Here is a 21,256-nt window from a genome sequence, read left to right as displayed (position 1 = left end):
ATTTGACAGACAGAGATCACAAGTAGGCAGAGAGGCAGGCAGAGAGAGAGGAGGAAGCAGGCTCCCTGCTGAGCAGAGAGCCCGATGCGGGACTCGATCCCAGGACCCTGAGACCATGACCTGAACCGAAGGCAGAGGCTTAACCCACTGAGCCACCCAGGCGCCCCCTGTCAAGGTTTTTAAACAGATCAAACTTGCAGGTTAACGAAACATAATCGTGCATTTATATACGCTTACCTACCAAAAAGAACTTGCTGTTGCAGGCATGGATTTACCTTGAAGAAAGGTCCACATGCATTTCCTCTACTTACTTTGTTCAGTAAGTAGCCAGAGGAGAACATCTTGGGTCACATAACTTGTTAGTGGCAGAGTCAAGCTTCCGAGCTAGGCCTAACTAGAACCAAAGCTCTTACCAGGAAACAAATTTCTTGGAGGACTCTATGTTAATCCTAAAAAAGTAGCCTTATGAAGTACACAGAGTGGAGAGTTTTTCTGCTCCAAAATAATAAAATATATTATTCATCCAGTACTACTGAATTCTGGGTCAAATAATCAAATGGCCTTCTGTGGAGTAAATTAAACTAAAAGAAATGCTTTTCTTCAAGCATTTGGAGACCATTTTGCCTTTTCATTTGGCTGCGTAGGATTTTTCTTTGATACTAGAATATCTTTCTGTAACAGCTGGGACCCTAAGCTCAGAAGCCCTAACAAGCTACAGGTTATGTTCTTCCAGTGCTTTGAAGAATGTTGCCTTGCGAAAATAATCTTTGAGACAAAAAAATTGTGTGTTCTCTCTGCTTTTTTGTAGGCGTAATGAAACGCTCGGCGCTTCTTAAACCTTTTAAAATTTCTTTTTAGTAAACCACATTAGTAACAATTGAATTGATTCGGCGATTTTTGTCTAAAGTCCAAAGTTTGCAAAACCTGATTCCTCATATCCGTATCATAACCCAGTTTGCTTCTCAACTTGTGATGTATTCCAGCTATAAGATTTGTCTTAACAATGCTCGCTGATGGAGTCAACAGTGTCATTTAGATTAAATTTTAGTTGCCGCAGCACGTATGCTTGTTGTTGACAAGAAACCTACAGAGAAGAAAGAGTGGCACCTGGTGATAGGTTAGCTATATTTAACATTTCACAAGTGAAAACAATGTTTAGTAAATTAATTCTCTGGAACTCTGCAGCTGCTATTTCAAGTGATGTGTGATGTTGAAAGGGAAGTTCTAGTTGAAAATTCAGTTGAAAAGTTTCTGTATAGAATCTCTTCCTGTCAGTTGAACCGTCTCAACCAGCCTTTCAGTTTAAACCAGCATTACCTAACAAAAAATAATCTTTATGACTAAGATTTTTAGTCTCACTGAAAGTGAAACATATTTTCAGATTCTTTCAGTTATCTTTAACCTTAAAACATTTGCTGAATTTAGATTTTTGCTTATTAATAGGGTTTCAAAAGTTACTTTATGCCCACAGAATGACAGTTAAAGACCGATAACGAATCCTTCTTCTTGTTGTTGCTCTTTTCAGTCACACACAGAAAACACAACCCCTTGCTTTAAATATCTGGTAATGATTTGATCCCTTATCAGGAAAACTAGTATTGAGACAGCCTGAATATTAAACTTTAGCTTTGGTTGATTCATGTTTCTTTAGAACCCAGAAATTAAATTGAATTTTCCTTTCTATCTCTCGTTTTGAAAGAATTTTGTTTACTCTCTTCACTTATGTCAGTTATCTGAGCAAAAGCATATATGTTCTTCTTGGTGATACTGAAAATATTATTCAGTTCACTGAAAGTTTTTCATGCTTCCAATGACATTTAGTTAATTATATTTAAGCACTAGTTTTCTTTTTTTCATATGCCTACAGTGTGAATAACAAAGAAATCTACAGAACTTTTTATAGTCCATTACATCTATAATCTAAAAAATGCCTAGCGGTCCCTCAGTGGCTCAGTTCGTTAGGTGTCTGCCTTGGTCTCAGGTCACGATCCCAGGGTTCCTAAGATCTAGTCTGAGTTGGGCTCTGTGCTCAGCAAGAAGTCTACTTGTCCCTCTTCCTCTTCCTTTCCCCTTCCCCACGCTGTGCATGTTTTCTATCTATCTCTCAATTTAATAACTAAATTCTTTTTTTTTTAAGATTATTTATTTATTTATTTGACAGACAGAGATCACAAGTAGGCAGAGAGAGAGGGGGGGAAGCAGGCTCACTGCTTATTAGCAGGGAGCCCAATGCGGGGCTCGATCCCAGGACCCTGGGATCATGACCCGAGCCCAAGGCAGAGACTTTAACCCACTGAGCCACCCAGGCGCCCCAATAACTAAAATTCTTTAAAAAATAAAATAAAAAATTACTACAGCTTGCTAGGGAGGAAAAAAAAAAGACCCTAACCTTTCCTTACTGTTTCCAAAAAAAATGTTAAGCATTGAAGCCACAATATTGCTCACTCATTGTAATTATTTTCAGTTTTTCTTGAATCTTACACCAGGAATCTTAGCTCAAATAATATTCCATGCATAGATGTAAGCCCTAACATGGAAACTAAAAGTTTAGTTCAGTATAAGAAAAAGAACATACTGGAGACATTCAAGGTTTCCTTTCACCCTTCTTTCAGTTTAAAAATGCAGATACTGCTCTGACAGAATAAACAATCATTGAGCCTATAAAAACAATATTGGAAGAACACATAGTATTATCTGCATTTAATAATTATGTCATTTATCTCAAGAGTTAGGCAATGTGGTATCTTTAGAAATTTTGCTGAACTTCTTTTTTTCTTTTTAAAGATTTTATTTATTTATTTGAGAGAGAGAAAGAGAGAGCATGAGCCCAGGGAGGAGCAGAGGGAGAGGGAGAAGCAGGCTCCCCACTGAGTAGGGAACCCTACACAGGGCTCAATCCCTGGACCCTGGTATCTTGACCTGAGCCCAAGGCAGACACTTAGTGAACTGAGCCCCCCCAAGTGTCCCTGAAATTTCGCTGAACTCTTATTGTCCACTTTTTTTTTTTTTAGTATCAGTTTTCCCTAAGAGTGAACACATTAAAGATGTTCTGTTATACTCAGGAATGTAGAAGACCTGTGTTTAAAATATTTTGCTGCTAAATTTCTGTAAGACAGCAAAGATGCTATTATTGGAAAGTCCCTTGTACCATCAGTTGACAAGCATAGAAGTGTTAACTTGTTTTGTGAATAAAGGGATTTTCCCTTTTGGATTTCCAGGTTAAAGAGTCTTCTTTCAAATCTGAATCTCTGGTCTATTCTCTTCACACTTGTAAACATTTCACTACTTGCAAGTTACATCTTCAAATATCTACAACCCACCCTTTAAACCATGTTCAAAGGAAAATGATAATACCAGCTAGTTTGGTGATTTGACCACATCCGTGCAATTTTTATTTTAGAGCCAGCCTTGTCATTTCCACAGGAAATGAGATTATTTTTTGAAATATAGGTGTCAGGCATTACTAAATTTTTTCCCCCAAACAAATGGTAGTTATTAAGTAGATACAGAAGTTTCTATGGATTGCTGTTCCTGGTGCTGCTTAACTTTTGTGAAGAACTAAATGTGCTTACCATAAGGCAAGACTTGTCAGTTTTCTGCTATTCATACACCTGAAAGTTGTTGATTCCCTGGCAATTGTCTTCATATGTAATCTGTACTTTGTTAAGATGAACCGTTATGGTACCTGATAGCATTACTATTAATTTTTTTAAAGATTTTATTTATTTATTTGACAGAGAGAGAGATCACAAGTAGGCAGAGAGGCAGGCAGAGAGAGAGGGGAGGAAGCAGGCTCCCTGCAGAGCAGAGAGCCCGACGAGGGGCTCGATCCCAGGACCCTGGGACCATGACCTGAGCCGAAGGCAGAGGCTTTAACCCACTGAGCCACCCAGGCGCCCCGCATTACTATTAATTTTTAAATTTCACTTGTAGGCACTTACACAAGCTTTCCTATATAAATTCTACTTAACGAACCTGGTATTCTGATTGAAGAAAAAAATTCAAAAAAATATTTTCTTTTCCAGAGAGTTAATGGATGTATCCCTTATGTATCCCTTATGAGAGTTAATGAATGTATCCCTTATGTATCAAATCTGGCCAAAGTTTTCAGCCAACTGGTTTTCTAATAAGACTACAAATTAAACTAGGACCTATTTAAAGCAAACCAAAATAAACAAAAAAGAAATATTTGAGTTATTTTCCATCTCTTCTTGCTAGCCATGTTTCTGGCTTGTACCTGGGACTGGGAGAATTGCCCTTTTGGTGGAATGATGAGAGTAGGTCATATTGTGCTCAGTACTAAAATTTATGAATGTGATAGAGCTTAAACAGTAACAGCACTAAAGGAAACGATGTCTGTCATATCTTCAACGTTGTAATAATGGTATTGTTTTTAGCACTCTGGAAATACAAGCTTGCAATAAGAGCACTTCAGTAAATAATATCCAATCTCCAGTCTGGAGAGGGTTTTCCCATATTGCTTCTAGCTGGTATGTGTTTGGTAGCTGGAGAATGAGGTGGTCTCAGACTTCTGTGGGCAGGCTCATTGTTTCTTTGGCTATATAATTCCCTCGAAAACTTAGTAGGCTCCTGGGCCATTTCCTTGTACTTAATTACTGGTATAAATAACTGCACCCAAATATTTCACCTGAATAGTTCTTCAGTCTCTGACTCTCCCTGTTCTAGCCTAACCCTTTTCTCCCTTCATTTTCCTCCTAACTTATTTGAATCTATAAACTTCGGTGGGAGGGCAATGACTCTTGCTCCTGGAACGGCTCTGAACTATAGTTTTATCTCTTGCTAACTGGGGTATTAAAAACACTTTGGAGGTCTCAAGTTTCCACACTTTCACACAGTCTACACACAGTTTACATACACGCCATTTATTGCCAGAGACATTCTTATCCTTCTGAGCCTGCAACTTGGCTGTTTCATTCCTGACTTCGCTTTTTTTAGTGCCTTGCTAGAAGGGGCAACTAACATGAAACAGCATACAAACACTTTTTAACCATGTCTCCAAGAGCAACAGGCTTATTAGATATAGGATTTGACTGCCAAATTACTTCAGACAATCATTTTATCAAGTGCTTTGCTATATAATGCCAAGGTCGCTAGCTTTCTAACTAGCTATATCTTTATTTTCATTTTCCACCATCTAACTTAGCATTTACCTACTTGTTTATACAACATCTCATATCTGTTATTGGTTTCTTTTTATTATGTGTGGGATAGGCTAAGCTTCCATAACAAAAGAGAATGATATTTTAAAATACTATGGTTCAAACAAGTTGGAAGTTTATTTCTCTCTTGTATAGCCATGCACATGATCTACTCATATCCCATGTAAGAAAACTCACATGACCAAACCCACATGCACTTGGGTTTGTAAACTTGGAAATTTCCTGGTTGAAGATTCATGTGCCTCAGTAAAACTTAGAAGATACAAATACTGAAAGGAAGACTGGAAGGAAGAACACTAAGGAAAAATTAGCTGTCTCTGCCGGGCATAGTGTGGTGTTCTGCCTATCCATTTTTTTTCCTCTAACATACCCATTTTTCTTCCTGGATTCTTGAGCTTCAAAGGAAACTTTCAGATAGCATAGTTTTAACTCTTCTTCAAATAATTATAATATACACATGATTTGGATTAATGTATATAAATTTATTAGGAAATTTAATCCTTTTAATAGAATTAAGTAAGATATGATTCCAAACCACTTTGAGTTATTTCTATTTACCTTAACTAGACAATATTAAACAAAACAAAATTATTATAGAGAATTAATTAAAGCTAGCAGAATATCTAGTTATACAAAGCCAAATCATGGTATTTTCATTTTATTTAATAAACTAATTTTTCTTATTTTTTTCTTTAAGTTTTTATTTTAATTCTTGTTAGTTAACATATAGTATAATCCTGGTTTCGGGAGTAGAATTTAGTGATTCATCACTTAGATGTAATACCCAGTGCTCATCACAATCGGTGCCCTCCTTAATACCCATCACGCATTTAGCCCATCTCCTGCCCACCTTCCTTCCAGCAACCCTCAGTTTGTTCTATAGTTAAGAGTCTCTCTTTTTTTCTTTTTTTCTCTTCCCCTATGTTCATCTGTTTTGTTTCTTAAATTCCACATAGGAGTGAAATCGTATGCTATTTGTCTTTCTCTGACGGATTTTGCTTAGCATAATATACTCTAGCTCCATCCACATTGCTGCAAATGGCAAGATTTCATTCTTTTTGATGGCTGAGTGTATATATCACATCTCTTTATCCATTCTTTATCCATTCATCAGCTGACGGACATTTGGGCTCTTTCCATAATTTCACTATTTCTAACAGTGCTGCTATAAACTTTGGGGTGTATGCGCCCCTGTGAATCAGTATTTTTGTATCCTTTGGGTAAATACTTGGTCATGTGATTGTTGGGTTGTAAGATAGTTCTGTTTTTAATTTTTTGAGGAACTTCCATACTGTTTTCCACAGTGGCTATACCCAAATATATTTTCTGTATCTTTTTTCGCTCTATAAATAGATGTATATACTATATACTATATTTATTTACCAATCGTTGAGAAACTCTATGCAAGTGATTTTTTAAAAACAAATTCAGTATCAGTAGAATCTATTTAATTGGTTGGTTTAAGTACCACCTAACAATTTAAGATTAGTAGTGTTCAGTTTACGTTTTCTCATATCTTATTTTGTACATGATAGAACCATCTCTTGGATATGTTGTCATTAATGGAAAACTTCGCTTGTATTTCAATATAGGAAGAACATTCTTCGTTTCCTAGATGCGGAAAGAGATGTCTCAGTGGTCAAGAGCAGTTTTAAGCCTGGTGATGTCATACACTATGTGCTAGACAGGCGCAGGACATTAAATATTTCTCAGGATCTTCACAGCCTCCTACCTGAAGTCTCACCAATGAAAAATCGCAGGTTTAAGACCTGTGCAGTTGTTGGAAATTCTGGCATTCTGCTAGATAGTGAATGTGGAAAGGAGATTGACAGTCACAACTTTGTAATAAGGTGAGCATTCTTCTGTTCTTAAAGATTGTAGTTTCTTCAAAGATGTTTTACTGAGGTGTAGAAAACTGACAGAAATGTATAATTCTAATATTAATGTTAAGGATTATTGAAAGTTCAAATACTTATTTATGATAAGTTTTTCTGTGTAGTATCCAAATTTACATTTACCCTGGGATATAAAATTAAAATTATTGTATCACTGAAAAGAAAGGAAATTATTGTATCTTATTATAGCAGTAAGATTCACAATAGCTTTTTTTTTGCCAAATGATAATTATATTAGATTTAATACACAGGAAAATGACTTTTATTAATAGTTTTTCTTTATGTCCATTAATTTAATGTTAATTCATTCACTAATATAGTTAATGGTTATTTATTAGTTGATTAATAGTTAATTTTTATATTGGTGAATGGATTAATTCATTTAATCCACTTAATTGATTATATTTGTAATCCTTTTTACATACAATAAATTATATTTGAACATTTCTGTGTAATGATGTAATAGATATAAGTAATTTTACCCTTTAAATGACAATTATTTATCGGATTCTAAGAATATGACAAGTTTATAAAATTTTTAAAAAGTATATAAGCAAGTTTACATCTGATATCTTGCACCAGATTACCTGCATTATTCTTTATATGTGGTATTTGTATATTTTGGTTTTTGAGTTTTCTCACATAACTAAACATACCTGTTTTTCATTGATGGTCAGTAGATGTTTGATGAGTCATGTGTTTGGTTAACTTTAGATGAACTGAAAGAAACACAGCAATAGAAATGGGATTGTGATGACAACATAGATATTAGCTTTCCATTTCCAGTTCAGGCATCGAGACATATGTTTTGGCTTGTTTTAGTTCTTCAGGAAAATTTGCTGAATGAAGTATGTATGTTGAAATATGAAATGGTTCAATGTGAAGATACACAAGAAGATATACCAATTTGCTCTGTTGATGGTCTGGAGTCTTGAGGTTATGTTGGAAGTCAGCCTGTGAAAGTATAGATCTTGAATGAACTATTTTGAAATATAGTCTTTAAAATAAATATAATTAATTATATAATTATTAATCATAAATAGGCAATTTTTTTCCATAAAACAATAATAGCCATGAAAAATTATTATAATAGAACACTACCAGGTGAATAACAATGAATGTAACTATGAACATTTTACTTTATTGTTTTACCTTTTCTCAGTTGGAAGCAGGATCAAAGATTGATTGTAGATCCAGCTGAGCCTTTAAAAACCTGAACTCTTAAATTGATTGGACTGAGTTGTGGTTGGGGGAGAGGGGCTCTGTCAACATGTTGATGTACAAACAAAATTGTCTCCAAAAAGGAGGGAAATATTTAATTAGGGAATGACACTGGAAATGGAGGTAATGAGTTCCAAACATTGAAGTCTGTGTGAAGATAGTTGTGAAGAAAAACTAAGGAAGGCTAGGATGCTTGGGTGGCTCAGTGGGTTAAGTGGCTGCTTTCAACTCAGGTCATGATCCCAGGGTCCTGGGATGAGTCCCACAGGCTCTCTGCTCAGCGGGGAGTCTGCTTCTCCCTCTGCCTGCTATTTGCCCTGCTTATGCTCTCTCTCTCTCTGACAAATTAAAAAAATATATATATATATATATTTTTTTTTAAAAAGAAAAACCAAGGCTTCTAGAATTTCTGAAGAGACTAAAAATCAGAGGTCAGGAAAAATGAAGTAAAAATTTTACAGAAACGGAAATTAATTCCAATGTAAAGAAAAGAATTTTCAGGTTTAATACTGGATCTGCATGTGACTGACTCCTTGTTCTTATATCCCTCCAAGCTTTAACCCTGGGCTCTATATAGCTTAAACCTTGGTATCTATGTATAACTTACTAGGTACAGCCCCAATTCTGATTCTGAAATTAAGACTGTAGTCTTAATACTTCTGTCAGTTCACATAATTACCACTTCTTTCTTATAATAAGAACAATTAAGACCTAGTATTTTAGCAACTTTGAAATATGTATTACAGTATTATTCACTATAATCACCATGGTATGCATTATATCTCCAGAACTTTGTTATCTATCTGTTACAAGTCACTTACTGGTATTTGAGCAAACGGTATTTGAACAAATTGGTATTGAGCAAATGGTGGAGTGTTTTCAGGAATAGAACTTCAGGAAGTTATTTATGCTTTTCTAAGCTATAATTATTTTTAAAACTTATTTAACAAGAACAAAATAATGACCAATCCCTTCAAAAATGAGGAAAATCATCTTAATGAAAACATGAAAATTATCACCATAATTATTTTTATTTTCCTTTCCTCCTGGGTTTTACTAGCTTCCCAAAATAGAAGTTGGAATATTTTAGATTAAAGTGTGTATTTGGGAAATGTTTCTGATTTTAGGTTAGGATAAGGTTTCTGATTTTATGAGGAAAACTTAGCAAGAGTCCAGGATTAGGCGTCTGATTTTACAAGGAAAACTTTAGCAAGAGTCCATTCATGATTAGAAACAAAATCTCTGCAGAAAAACAATCTTGGTTGTATCATAGCTATTTAGGGAGTTCATTCATTTGAGTCTCATAGACACAATAGTCCTCAGTGACATATCATTATACCAAACTTCAGTCCTTTCTAAAGCTCTTGTCTTTCTCATGGAGTTTTGTCTCATCATCTATGTGCTAAATACCTTTTCCTTCCCCACGTATGTTTGGCCATTCATTATTATATACATCTCTTTTACCCTAGAACACTGTGAAGGATTTTTCCTGTAAAACTCCATCAGAGCCTCAGTCCTTGCAATAGTCTCCCATCCATATCAACCTGGTTGAAGTTGTTACAAATTTTAGTAACAATCTTTAGAACCTTTCAAGTTTCTCACCTTCTCAGAAATGTACTGTGTCTGTATCTGCATATCTATAGATACTTTTGGTTATTTGATTGCATGTATAGCTTGTGTTCCCAGGTTGTTTATTTGTTTTCCACTTCTCCTGTTAGTAAGTTTGTTAAGAGAGGTACATCATGCCTGCGCTGCCTGCAGAAGGCACTAATTAGTCTAGTGATCCCTCAAGGATCAGGTTCATCTAGGTATTACATTCAACCTGATCTCTAACTCAATAAACCAAAGCATTACTTGTAGAGAAAATCTTCATTTCACATTAATTAAACTTTAAGCCTCATTTTTAGTTTTTTCAAAAGGACTTTATAGAAATAAAATGCTATCTTTTTTGTATAATGAGGTACTATGCATTATTATATCTCAACAGTTATCTATTCTTCTAAGCAGTTGTAGTATTGGGGAAAGAGGGCATGGCATATATACGTGGCATATTGTCCTGTGAATATGATTTTGGAGAATGCTATTTTTAGTACCCCACATAAGTATTTTAAAATTATTCTGTGAAAAGTGCCTATTTTTGTGTTTGCACATATAATGGTAGCTTTTCATAAATACAAACACACACACACACACACACATATCATGCATTTTTCTCTCCTAAAAAATAGACTCCTTTAGTGGCAGTTTGTATCATGAATTAATCAATTAAATTAAATGTTGGCTTCAGTGGGACATTACACAAAATAAAAGCTCTGGTCAATATGATATTTTAAGTAAGAGAAAGATAGAAAAATAAGTTAAAGCCTAGTTTAGATTCTCTAATAACTGACTAAATACTGAATTTATTTGTAAAATCTATGTGTGTGTATGCATATACATGTGTGTATGCATTATATATATATGTGTGTGTGTATGCATTATATATGTGTGTGTGTATGCATTATATATATATATATATATATTTTTTTTTTTTTTAATAACAGGGAAATGTTCTTAAGTAACAGAGTCTACATTAAGCAGTATACAGTGTTTGTGTTTCTCTGACTTCACTCAGCAGAGTGTCCTCAAGCTCAATCCATGTTGTCACAAATGGCAGGAAGGGAAATATTATTTTAATATTATTCATTAGACCTACTTCTCTGGATATAGGCATTTTGAATTCTCTGAATCTGCCACTTGAAACCAGAGGAGACTATGACTTTCTTTTATGTGCCTCTGCATCCATGGAGTTGGCACAGGCTGGGATCTATACAGAAAGAATGTTCTGTGGGATGTATAATTTTATCTCCAATATTCTCTTTTCCTGTCTGGGATAAGCTCTTCTTCTTTTCAAATAAAATCTGTATCTAGGGCATTTTTAAGAAAAGAGAAGTACAATTTTAGGCCTAATGATAGCTTTATTTTATTAATTAGTAAAAAGAAGACATTCCAAATACTCAGTTGGCTACTGTTACACTTCTAACATTATTTTAATGTTGTGTATAGACCAAAGAAGGAAAAATATATGTAATTTTAAAATTGTGAAACATTCCTTTATACCGGTATTTATAGAACCAGGAAATTTAGAGGCCTTCACAAATGATTTTCTCAAATTCTTCTCCCATCCAAGTGCCACATTAACTACAATTCTACCCATTGAAATACATTTGTTTGGTATTATTCTTATTGTCATTACATTAAATTATTTTCTCAAAAGTACTAGTAACTTACTACGTTAGTTTATTCATGCAACAAAACTTTATGAGTGCCGGGGCGCCTGGGTAGCTCAGTCATTAGGCATCTGTCTTTGGCTCAGGTTCTGATCACGGAGTGCTGTGATCGAGCCCTGCCATCGGGCTCCTTGCTCGGCGGGAAGCCTGCTTCTCCCTCTCCCACTCCACCTGCTTGTGTTCCCTCTCTTGCTGTGTCTCCCTCTGTCAGATAAATAAATAAAATCTTAAAAGAAAAAAACCCACAACTTTATGAGTGCCAACCATGGGCCAGTCATAAGTGGAGTACAATTACAGAATGATTATCTTCACATTACATTCCTTCTTGCAGGAGGCCTGTCTCTGTGGGGTCGGGAATAATCACTGAAATGAGAAGTTTTTAAAGACACATGGTAAAATCTAAAATATTTGTCTTTGGCCAGCATTGGTACTTCAAATTATGCAGAATGATAGAAAATATTTGAAAGAGAATATGAGGTATGCCTCCTGTACTGAATGAGACTGTTCAAACTCAGAATTTTACACGAAGTCTTTGAAATATTCCAGAAGAACTCTAGGTAGGTAACAAATCTTCGGATGTCACACACAATACATTCTAAGAAGATACCATAGGGCATTACAAGACATTAGTATAGTGCCATGAACTGTCTGACAGCCTGACATACACTAACCAGAACATACCAAACAGCTGCATTACATACCTTACAGAATTAGCTAAGCCATCAGTAGACTCAGTCACATTACGAGATACAGAACAATATTCCAGTCACTCTAAACAGCCTGTGACTTCTTCTATAGTTGCATCGTAGGGTATCCTGGCCCACTTTTACACTTTACACACAATCTGTGGGATAGTCTGAATAGCACTTTCTCTGAGCCAGATTTCATTCCAGTAGCTCTTTTTAATATCCCATGAAAAAGAAGAATATCACTAGACTCTTCATCACTACATTAAAAATTGGTAAGCATTAGAGAAATTATCCTATTGAAATGAATGTCTATATTTTGTATTTGGGAGGCTTGACATATGCTAACTGTTGGAGAGAGAGAATCAGTGCTGCATAGGAAAAGCCTTACCCAGTGTAGAGTTCAAGTCCAAGCAGAGTTCACAGTAATAATATTCATTGAAGTTGGACTTCTTTCTGTGCTTTACTTTACTAATTTAGAAACTGAGATTATTGTATAAACTACATCTCTTCATCTAAACTGTTACAATTCCCCTACTCACAGAGCCCACAAGTGATAGAATTGCTCTGCAAAATATCTGTCCTGTTTATTCCACATGGACATACCTAAAAGTATGCTGTAGAATTTCAAGAATTTAGAGTTTAGAAGACAATATATATCATTTCCATATCATCATAGACAAAGGAAAATAGGTTTGGAAAGCTACTTTTAAGCAAAAACAATTTGTTTAAAAGTATCCTTTAAATCTTTTTTTAAACTTTGTGTAGTTGTAAAATTATTATAACAGTGTATATCTTAACACTAAGCAGTGAAAATTGTTTTGGACTTTGGAAAACAATACTTAAAGTGCTTTTAAATTCTCCTGAAGTTATTTTTCAATTTTTTTCAGATAATTTACTCCCATGTGAATTTATGTTATAGTACATTCTAATATTTGTGCTGTCTATGCTCAAGAATTTTATAAGTTTAGCAATAGTGATTTTTCTAATGACAAAAATATTCAGGTATTTCTTAATATTGATAATGAGAGATGATGGAGAACAAACCCTCAATCTATCTTCCGTAATCTTCTCAACCCCGCTTTGGTGTGGGAAAATGATTGTGTGTTCTTTCCTTTTTCTGGGTTATCTGGTGATTGTAGGAAATGTCAGGCAACCCATCTTTACTTGTTTTTCGTAGAAGAGAGGCTATGTCCACTCTGATAAAAGTAAACTTGGTCCGCCTCTGTACTACCTTTGACATTATGTGGAACCCTCTGAGGAAGGAATTCATTAACAGTTGCAACTGGTAACTGTTTTTTTTTTAACCATCATCTGGGGCTCCTCGCTGTGCTTAAACAAAGGTACTAGGAATCACAAGTATGACTTAAGTGATTAAGAAATGTTAACTAAGAACTATAAAACACATTTTCTGTTTGGGCTAGTTGGAATTCCAAATTTAATTTTGTTCATTTATACTTTTCTTTGTACCTCCTTTTTCTCTGTGCTATCCTTTCCCCATCTTCCCTCCAGCCTGCATCACCATCTTCTGTTTGCTTGGTTTCTCCTTTCTTGGTCATCATCCTTAGTTCCTGCCATGGTTGACCAGCTCCCTCCTAATTTCCTTTTTGGTTCATATATTTTTCTAAAATTACAAAACTAGCAATGAGAGATCAATGAAAATTATCTACCTACCTATGTTTGTGTATATGTTTTTATAAGTAAATCTGGCTACTCAAATTGTAGTTCTGAACTGCCAGTGTTGGTATCACCTGGAAGCTTGTTAAAAATACAGAATCTTGGGGCGCCTGGGTGGCTCAGTGGGTTAAGCCTCTGCCTTCAGCTCAGGTCATGATCCCAGGGTCCTGGGATTGAGCCCGGCATCAGGCTCTCTGCTCCGCAGGGAGCCTGCCTCCACCTCTCTCTCTGCCTGCTTCTCTGCCTACTTGTGATCTCTGTCTGTCAAATAAATAAATAAAATCTTAAAAAAAAAAATACAGAATCTTAGAACTTGTACCAGACCTGCTGAGTCAGAATGTGCATTTGATCACAGTGCTCAGGTGCTCACTTCGGCAGCACATATACTAAAATTGGAATGATCACAGTGCTCAGGTGATTTTTACATGTATTAAGTTTGGAGATGTATTGGACATCTCTGTATATGTGGACGCTAAGCTCTAGGCAAGCTGGAAGTCCCAGTATATTTATTTAACCTGTGTCTTCAGGATCTAGCACCAAAATTGATATGTTGAGGTCTTTGCTATTTACAGAGTGAACAAATTAATGTAGGACTTAAGAAAAATGCGGTTTGTGTGCATGTATTATTATACACTGAATTTCAAAAGTAATATGTAAGAGGAGTCATATATAAGTAAAGGTCTTTAAACCCTTACAACTAAAAAGAAAATACAGAAATAGAGAGCAGTATGGTGAAATGCCCTAGATACTGGGGGTCAAAGAGCTGGGTTCCTGGTAGTTAATAGAAGCATAATATTGGATAAATACCTAAACATCATTTTTCCACTGTCCAGTGATGATGATAATATAGGCCTATTACTTCAAAATGTTTTTCTAAGTATTAGTTGGAAAATATAGTAAAGAAATGCATAAACTATAAAGCTTAATGATACTAACACACATCTTGTTTAAGTGTCGTAGTTGAAAATTAAATTTGTCACTACATTTACTACACTTGATCTTAGCCAAAAGGCCAAGAAGCGATTGTCACTACATTTCCTAATAGCCATGCCCATTGACTAGAAAAGTAAATTCTCACTGTCTGTTATGAACAAGAAGTATACTTTCTCCAAATTTATCAAATATGTATAGAGTTGACACTGAATAACATAAAGAAAATATGGAATGCAAAGAGACAGGAACTCTTCTCAGGAGTGTCTGTAAAATCTGAGTATGTATTATTAAGAACAACTATAGTAAAGACATACATTTCTTCAGGAAATTAAAGCAATAAGATAAAAATGTTTATTATTTTATGATCATCTAGCTTCCTAAAAGAAGGGATAATATGTTTCAAAAAAGAAAAAATGGAGGAATTGACTTTCCTTGACTGATACAATGCATTTTATGACTCAATCAATTCTTGATTCTCCACCAGTGGGTATTTTAGGGCAAACTTTAAATCATCCTCTTGGCCTATGAATGCTAATTCGTATAGCAAAGTAGACTCTTTCTGGGAAAGAAAAAAATATTTCTGCTTTTCAGTGTGTTCATAAAAATGACCTTGATTGTTTCCTCTTCACTATCCCAGAGAATATGTTTGTCCTTAACTCAAATGTTAACTATAAACAGTGAAGTTTCTAGTAGTGAGCCAGATCCAAAGCATTAGAAAGATTTTTAAAAGTTTGTTTTGATTAAAATACCCACTTACTATTTTAGGGATAGTTCCATTGCATATGCGATATTCACTCCGTTTAATTTCTTCCATGTTTTTACTTAATGTTTATTCATATTTTGAATTCATGAAATTTTATAGCTTATATAAAACTAATTACCTTTGTGATTTCCATTGATATTAATCATAAAGTTTATTTTCTAAGGAAGAATCAGAATTCCCATTTTATTATAATTATTTATAATTTCTTATGATTTTTAAAATTTAATTTAAAGCCAAATATGGACTTCATTATGGATTGTGATCTGAAGTAAAGCTCTAACTTTTTTCCCCCAACCATATAATTCCTTGGATGAGAAGATTTTTTTTAAAGATTTTATTTACTTATTTGACAGAGAGTGAGATCACAAGTAGGCAGAGAGGCAGGCAAAGGGGGAGGGGGAAGCAGGCTCCCCTCTGAGCAGAGAGCCTGATGAGGGCTCAATCCCAGGACCCTGAGATCATGACCTGAGCCGAAGACAGAGGCTTAACCCACTGAGCCACCCAGGCGCCACCAGATGAGAAGATTTTTATCTAGAAGAGATTTTCTTTTAATGGAAATAAGTGTTAACTATTTTAAGTTTTAGAACATTATCTTAAAATGCTTATCTTATTCTCTAAAAATTCATTATTTTAAACAATTACAATTTCTCATCTAGCAAATCTAGCAAGGGTTTTTAAAACTCTTAATATTAAGTGCAAACTTGTGTTGATATTGGCACTCCTGTGAAATGCTTTGTTATGTAAATTGATGTAACTATTCCAAAAATCAGGTTGATAATGTCTACCAACCTTACAAGTAGTGTATTTCTTTATTCACTAACTCCAGTTCTAGGAATCTATCCAAACATGAACAGTTGCTTATGTTTCAAGGCATATTATAAGCATGGCAAATAAAAATAAGTAAATAATTGTACATATGGATGATTTGTCATTCAACAAGTGGAAAAGAGGGCTCTAAGGCAAAGAGACCAGTAAGCATAAAGGCAAATAATTTCCATGATCTTGGGATAAATAGAGTTTGGGATCAGTCTACTGTTAGGTTCATAATGAGAAACAGTATGGAAGGGGAAATGTCAAGGTATGTTGGAATTACATGATGAAGAATCATTACACCCTGTTAAGGATTTACAATGTATCCTATAGTCCAAGAAAGGCCCTTTGAGTTTGTTGGCTTATTTATTCTTGTTGGGGTTTTATTGTTCTTATAAACAGAAGGGGAATATACTTAGAGGCATAGAAGCATAAGCACATTAACAGATTAAAGGACCATGATAATATATAAATAAAAGGAAAGAAAAAAACAGGAAGAGCATTCAATAAGGAAGATACTAGAGGAGGCAAAATGTGATGAAATCCATCTCATAGGACAGAGTAAGATGATAAACTAAGCTTAGATGCTATAACTCATATTAATATATAATGTTGTGGAAATTATCATTTCCTGACATTGGTTGAGCATTACCAAATGGTCAGTTGATCAGTCCTTCCACAGATTTTTTTCTAAATAAGAATTCAGTTTTGGGTTTAAAGTATTTGCTATTTTTCAACAAAGTCATCTGTAAATAGATAAAAGGCCAAAGTATCTACCCCAAAATTAAATAGAAAGTTTTCAGTACCTATTATTTTAGTGATAAATAGCATAACTTTGATCTTTCTTATAATTTATTCACTAACTCCTTCAGTCTTTTATCCATCTACTTATGAGGAATTGGAGCTGCAAAAATGAAAAGGAAGTCTCTAAGTTTGAAATGATCCTGGTCTAATGAAGGAGATAAAGTAATGACTAATAACATTGCAAATTGCTTTGTTAGAGTTATACAGAGAAGTAAGCACTAGTAATGAGGTGGAGAGGAGACATAAGCTGGATTCAAGATGACTTCCTGAGAGAAGCAGCACTTGAGTTGACTGAGAAAGTAAATATAGAATGGAGGGAAAAGGTAGTGAGACCAAGTCCAAACTGTATCCATTACACACAAAGGGGCCAGAGCATGGAAGAAAGTGGCTTTTCCAGTCTGCAGGTGGTTTCAGCATTCTGGAATAGGAGATTGTGTGGGCCAATGGAACCAGGTGAGGCTGGAGTACGAGGCTGGGAGACAGGTAACACAGGGTGCATGGTGCCTTGCTAAGGAAATTGGACTCATTTTGCCCGTAGTCTGTAAAGCTACTCTGTAGAGGAATGACATGACCAAACTTAAATTTCAGGGAGATTTCTAGGTGATAGATAAATTAAGAAGGGAATAAAAATGGTACTACTGGAAGCACTCTTGAAAGGTGGAGATAATGAGGGGGCAAAGTAAGATAGAGACAGTATAGGGATAGAGTAGAAGGCAAATTGAGAAAATAAAGGAATAATATGAATTGCATAATAGATGGAAAAGGCAAATGGTAGTAAACACGAATGTGCTCCATTTTAAAATGTGACATTTTTTGGATACCAGAAAATGAATCTTAAAGAAACCTAACTGGTTCTCATTGTTCCTTTGAATTAGTTAAGCTTAGGTTAACAAACTCTATTTTTTCAAAGAACAAAGAGCTTGAATGACTTTCCTGAGTATACAGGAAATGTATATAGGAGTATATAGGAAAGGAAGCAACAGTAGAGCTTTTTCCTCTCCTTCTCAAAGTTTAATATTTTATTTTTAAATAAAGATTGGAGGGGCGCCTGGGTGGCTCAGTGGGTTGAAGCCTCTGCCTTCGGCTCAGGTCATGATCCCAGGGTTCTGGGATCGAGCTCCGCGTAGGGCTCTCTGCTCGGCAGGGAGCCTGCTTCCCCCCCTCTCTCTCTCTGCCTGCCTCTCTGCCTACTTGTGATCTCTGTCTGTCAAATAAATAAATAAAATCTTTAAAAAAAAAAAAAGATTGGAAACACATATTTTTCAATTAGAAATAATAGTTTGTGCTGTACTAGATCAAGAGGTTTTTAGTTGTATATTTACTCTGAAATAAAAAGACCAGTGAGAGATTGTCTTTATTAGGGTACATTTCAAATTTTGATGACTTAGCATGTAAAACAGAATAGGAATGCCATTATAGGGGTACTGGGGTGGCTCAGTTGATAAAGCGGCTGCCTTCAGCTCAGGTCATGATCCCAGGGTCCTGGGATCAAACCCCGCATCGGGCTCCCTGCTGGGCGGAGAGCTGCTTCTCCCTCTCCCTCTACCTGCCTCTCTGCCTATTTGTGCTCTCTCTCTACCTCTCTGTCAAACAAATAAATAAATAAATAATCTTGAAAAAAGAAAAGAATAGGAATGCCATTATAATGTCTGATATTCCACAATGGCACTAGCCATTCTTCAAAGTAGGTTAAAAAACAGATCAAACAGCATATAAAACCGCACACACACACGTAATAGTAACTGTGTGAGGTGATGCGTATTTTAATAATCCTTGTTCTGGCAGGTATTTCACGATATATACATATACCGAATCATCATGTTGTATACATTCAACCTGCACAATATTATGTGTCAACTATATCTTAATAAAAGTGGACAAAAAACCAAGAAATAAAAAATAAACACTGACTTTATAGTGTTGAACAGTTTTTCCAGTTGTGACCTACGGACCATCTTGTGGAAAATTCTTTTCTTTTAATATTTACTTGTTGGGGGACCCAAGTGGCTCAGTCAGTTAAGCATTCAACTCTTTTTTTTTTTTTTTTAAAGATTTTATTTATTTATTTGACAGGCAGAGATCACAAGTAGGCAGAGAGGCAGGCAGAGACAGAGGAGGAAGCAGGCTCCCTACTGAGCAGACAGCTGGATGCTGAGCTCTATCCCAGGACCCTGAGATCATGACCTGAGCCAAAGGCGGAGCCTTTAACCCACTGAGCCACCCAGGCGCCCCTAAGCGTTCAATTCTTCACTTTGGCTCAAGTCATGATCTTGGGTCCTGGAATTGAGTCCTGTGTTGCTCAGCACACAGTCTGCTTGAGTTCTCTCTCCCTCTTCTGCTGCCCCTCCCCCGACTCTCTCCCTCTCCCTCAAATAAATAAAATCTTCAAAAAAATGTCTATTCACTGTGTGCCAAAAGTATGCCAGAATATACTAAGTCCAGATAAGTGAGGGGGAGACTGAGACCTTTTGTTTCAAGGAAATTAACACTTTAATCAAGTGAGATAAATCTTTAAATCAGGTGGATCTGATTTCAAGTTCCAGCTTTTCCATTTAATATATATATTCAACCTTAACTGATTTATTTACTTCTCCAAGCCATGGTTTCTGCACATTTAATATGAAGAAAATAGTCCTCACCTTCTGTTTTTTGTGGGTATAGAAATAAAATGAGATGTGTGAAACTGACTAATATAAACCCAAGTACAAATTATTTATTCAATAAATGTAAATTTTTCTTCCTTCCAATGGTTTAAGATTAATGTATTTGTAGTACATTCATGGTATGAAATTATATCTGTGACCTAGGTCACAGAAGATGTAAATATTTGCAGTTAAATGGTCATTGTTGCTAAGTAGTTACGTTTTCTACCATGAAGTATAATTAAAATAATACTCATTTGAGAGTTCAGAAACCTGGATCCTCCTGCGGACATTGGCTCTAAATATAGCTGTGTGACTTTGAACAAGTAATATAAATCACTTTGGGTTTCAGGTTCCCAATATGCCAAATGAGGCAGTTGAACTATATGGTCTCATAAATTTCTTTCTGGCTCTGAAACTCTATGACTCTGTTTTCTTATGATTCAGTAGACACCTTTGGAATAGGTCCTGTCAACTTGCAGAGTTCTTTCCATTTTTTTCCTTCTGTTGCCATATTTTGTGAATAAATTTCCTTCTCATCAGTCATTTTGTAGAAATAACATTTTCTACTTAATACTGCATCCTGTAGTCTGGCTTTTGTTTCCTTTTGTCCAGGAGTGTTGCCTTTCCTCCTGATGAATGCAAGCAAATGCTAAGCCTCAAAATCAGGAGAAGAGTATCACTTCTTAGCAAAAGGAAAACAAAACCAAGTTTTAATGATTCATATGGATTTTTGTAAATGTGATGACATCAGGGCCTTGGGAAGTCATGGTACATAGAGAATAAATAAAGAAGAACCAGTAAATATGGGTATTATCAAAAGGAAGAGAAGCTGTTTTACATCGACATCATTTAGTATAGTTTTGGGGAAAGGATCCTGACATTTTTCTAAGAGATAAGACCTTCCACTTCCCATATCTACTTTACTGGCATCCACCAGAATTCTTGGAACCACAAAATCTTTTTGGTGTATTGACTTATGCCATTACTGGAAATATTTTTTTTTAGAATATTAGCAGTCAGTATAGTACTAAATGTTAACAGTGATTATCTTTTAGAGGGAGACTTAAAAGTGTTTTATGTTTGTATTAGCTTAATTTCTGTTTTTGGTAGTGATTGTGTGTGTGTGTGTGTGTGTATATCCATTTCCCCATGCAATGGACACAAGTACTGTTTTTAAATTGGGAACAAAACCAATTTTAGTTTCAAAAAAATTTTAAAAATTAAAAAAAATGTTAAAAATCTGGAGTATAGATGGGAAAGGTAATATACTGGGAAAGGTAATATACTGGGAAAGGTAATATATACTGGGAATTTGAAGAGTTGAACTCATGTTCCAGCTGTAAGACTACCTGAGTGATTTTGAGCATGAAATA

The 21,256-nt window shown here is 35.3% G+C and overlaps 1 protein-coding gene across 1 annotated transcript in view; it reads left to right on the top strand.

The window, feature by feature from the left end:
* LOC111148295 (ST8 alpha-N-acetyl-neuraminide alpha-2,8-sialyltransferase 4) overlaps window positions 1-21,256 on the top strand; it is a 96,875-nt gene that overhangs the window by 10,864 nt on the left and 64,755 nt on the right. Inside the window, 1 exon segment of the mRNA XM_022504783.1 lies at window positions 6,773-7,030. Within this exon segment, the coding sequence (XP_022360491.1) occupies window positions 6,773-7,030 (258 nt within the window).

Source organism: Enhydra lutris, unplaced genomic scaffold (genome assembly GCF_002288905.1).
Source record: "Enhydra lutris kenyoni isolate GAN:26980312 unplaced genomic scaffold, ASM228890v2 scaffoldscaffold19, whole genome shotgun sequence".
NCBI lineage: Eukaryota > Metazoa > Chordata > Mammalia > Carnivora > Mustelidae > Enhydra > Enhydra lutris.
Note: the sequence above shows the minus strand (reverse complement) of the source record. Positions and strands in the feature narration are given on the sequence as shown.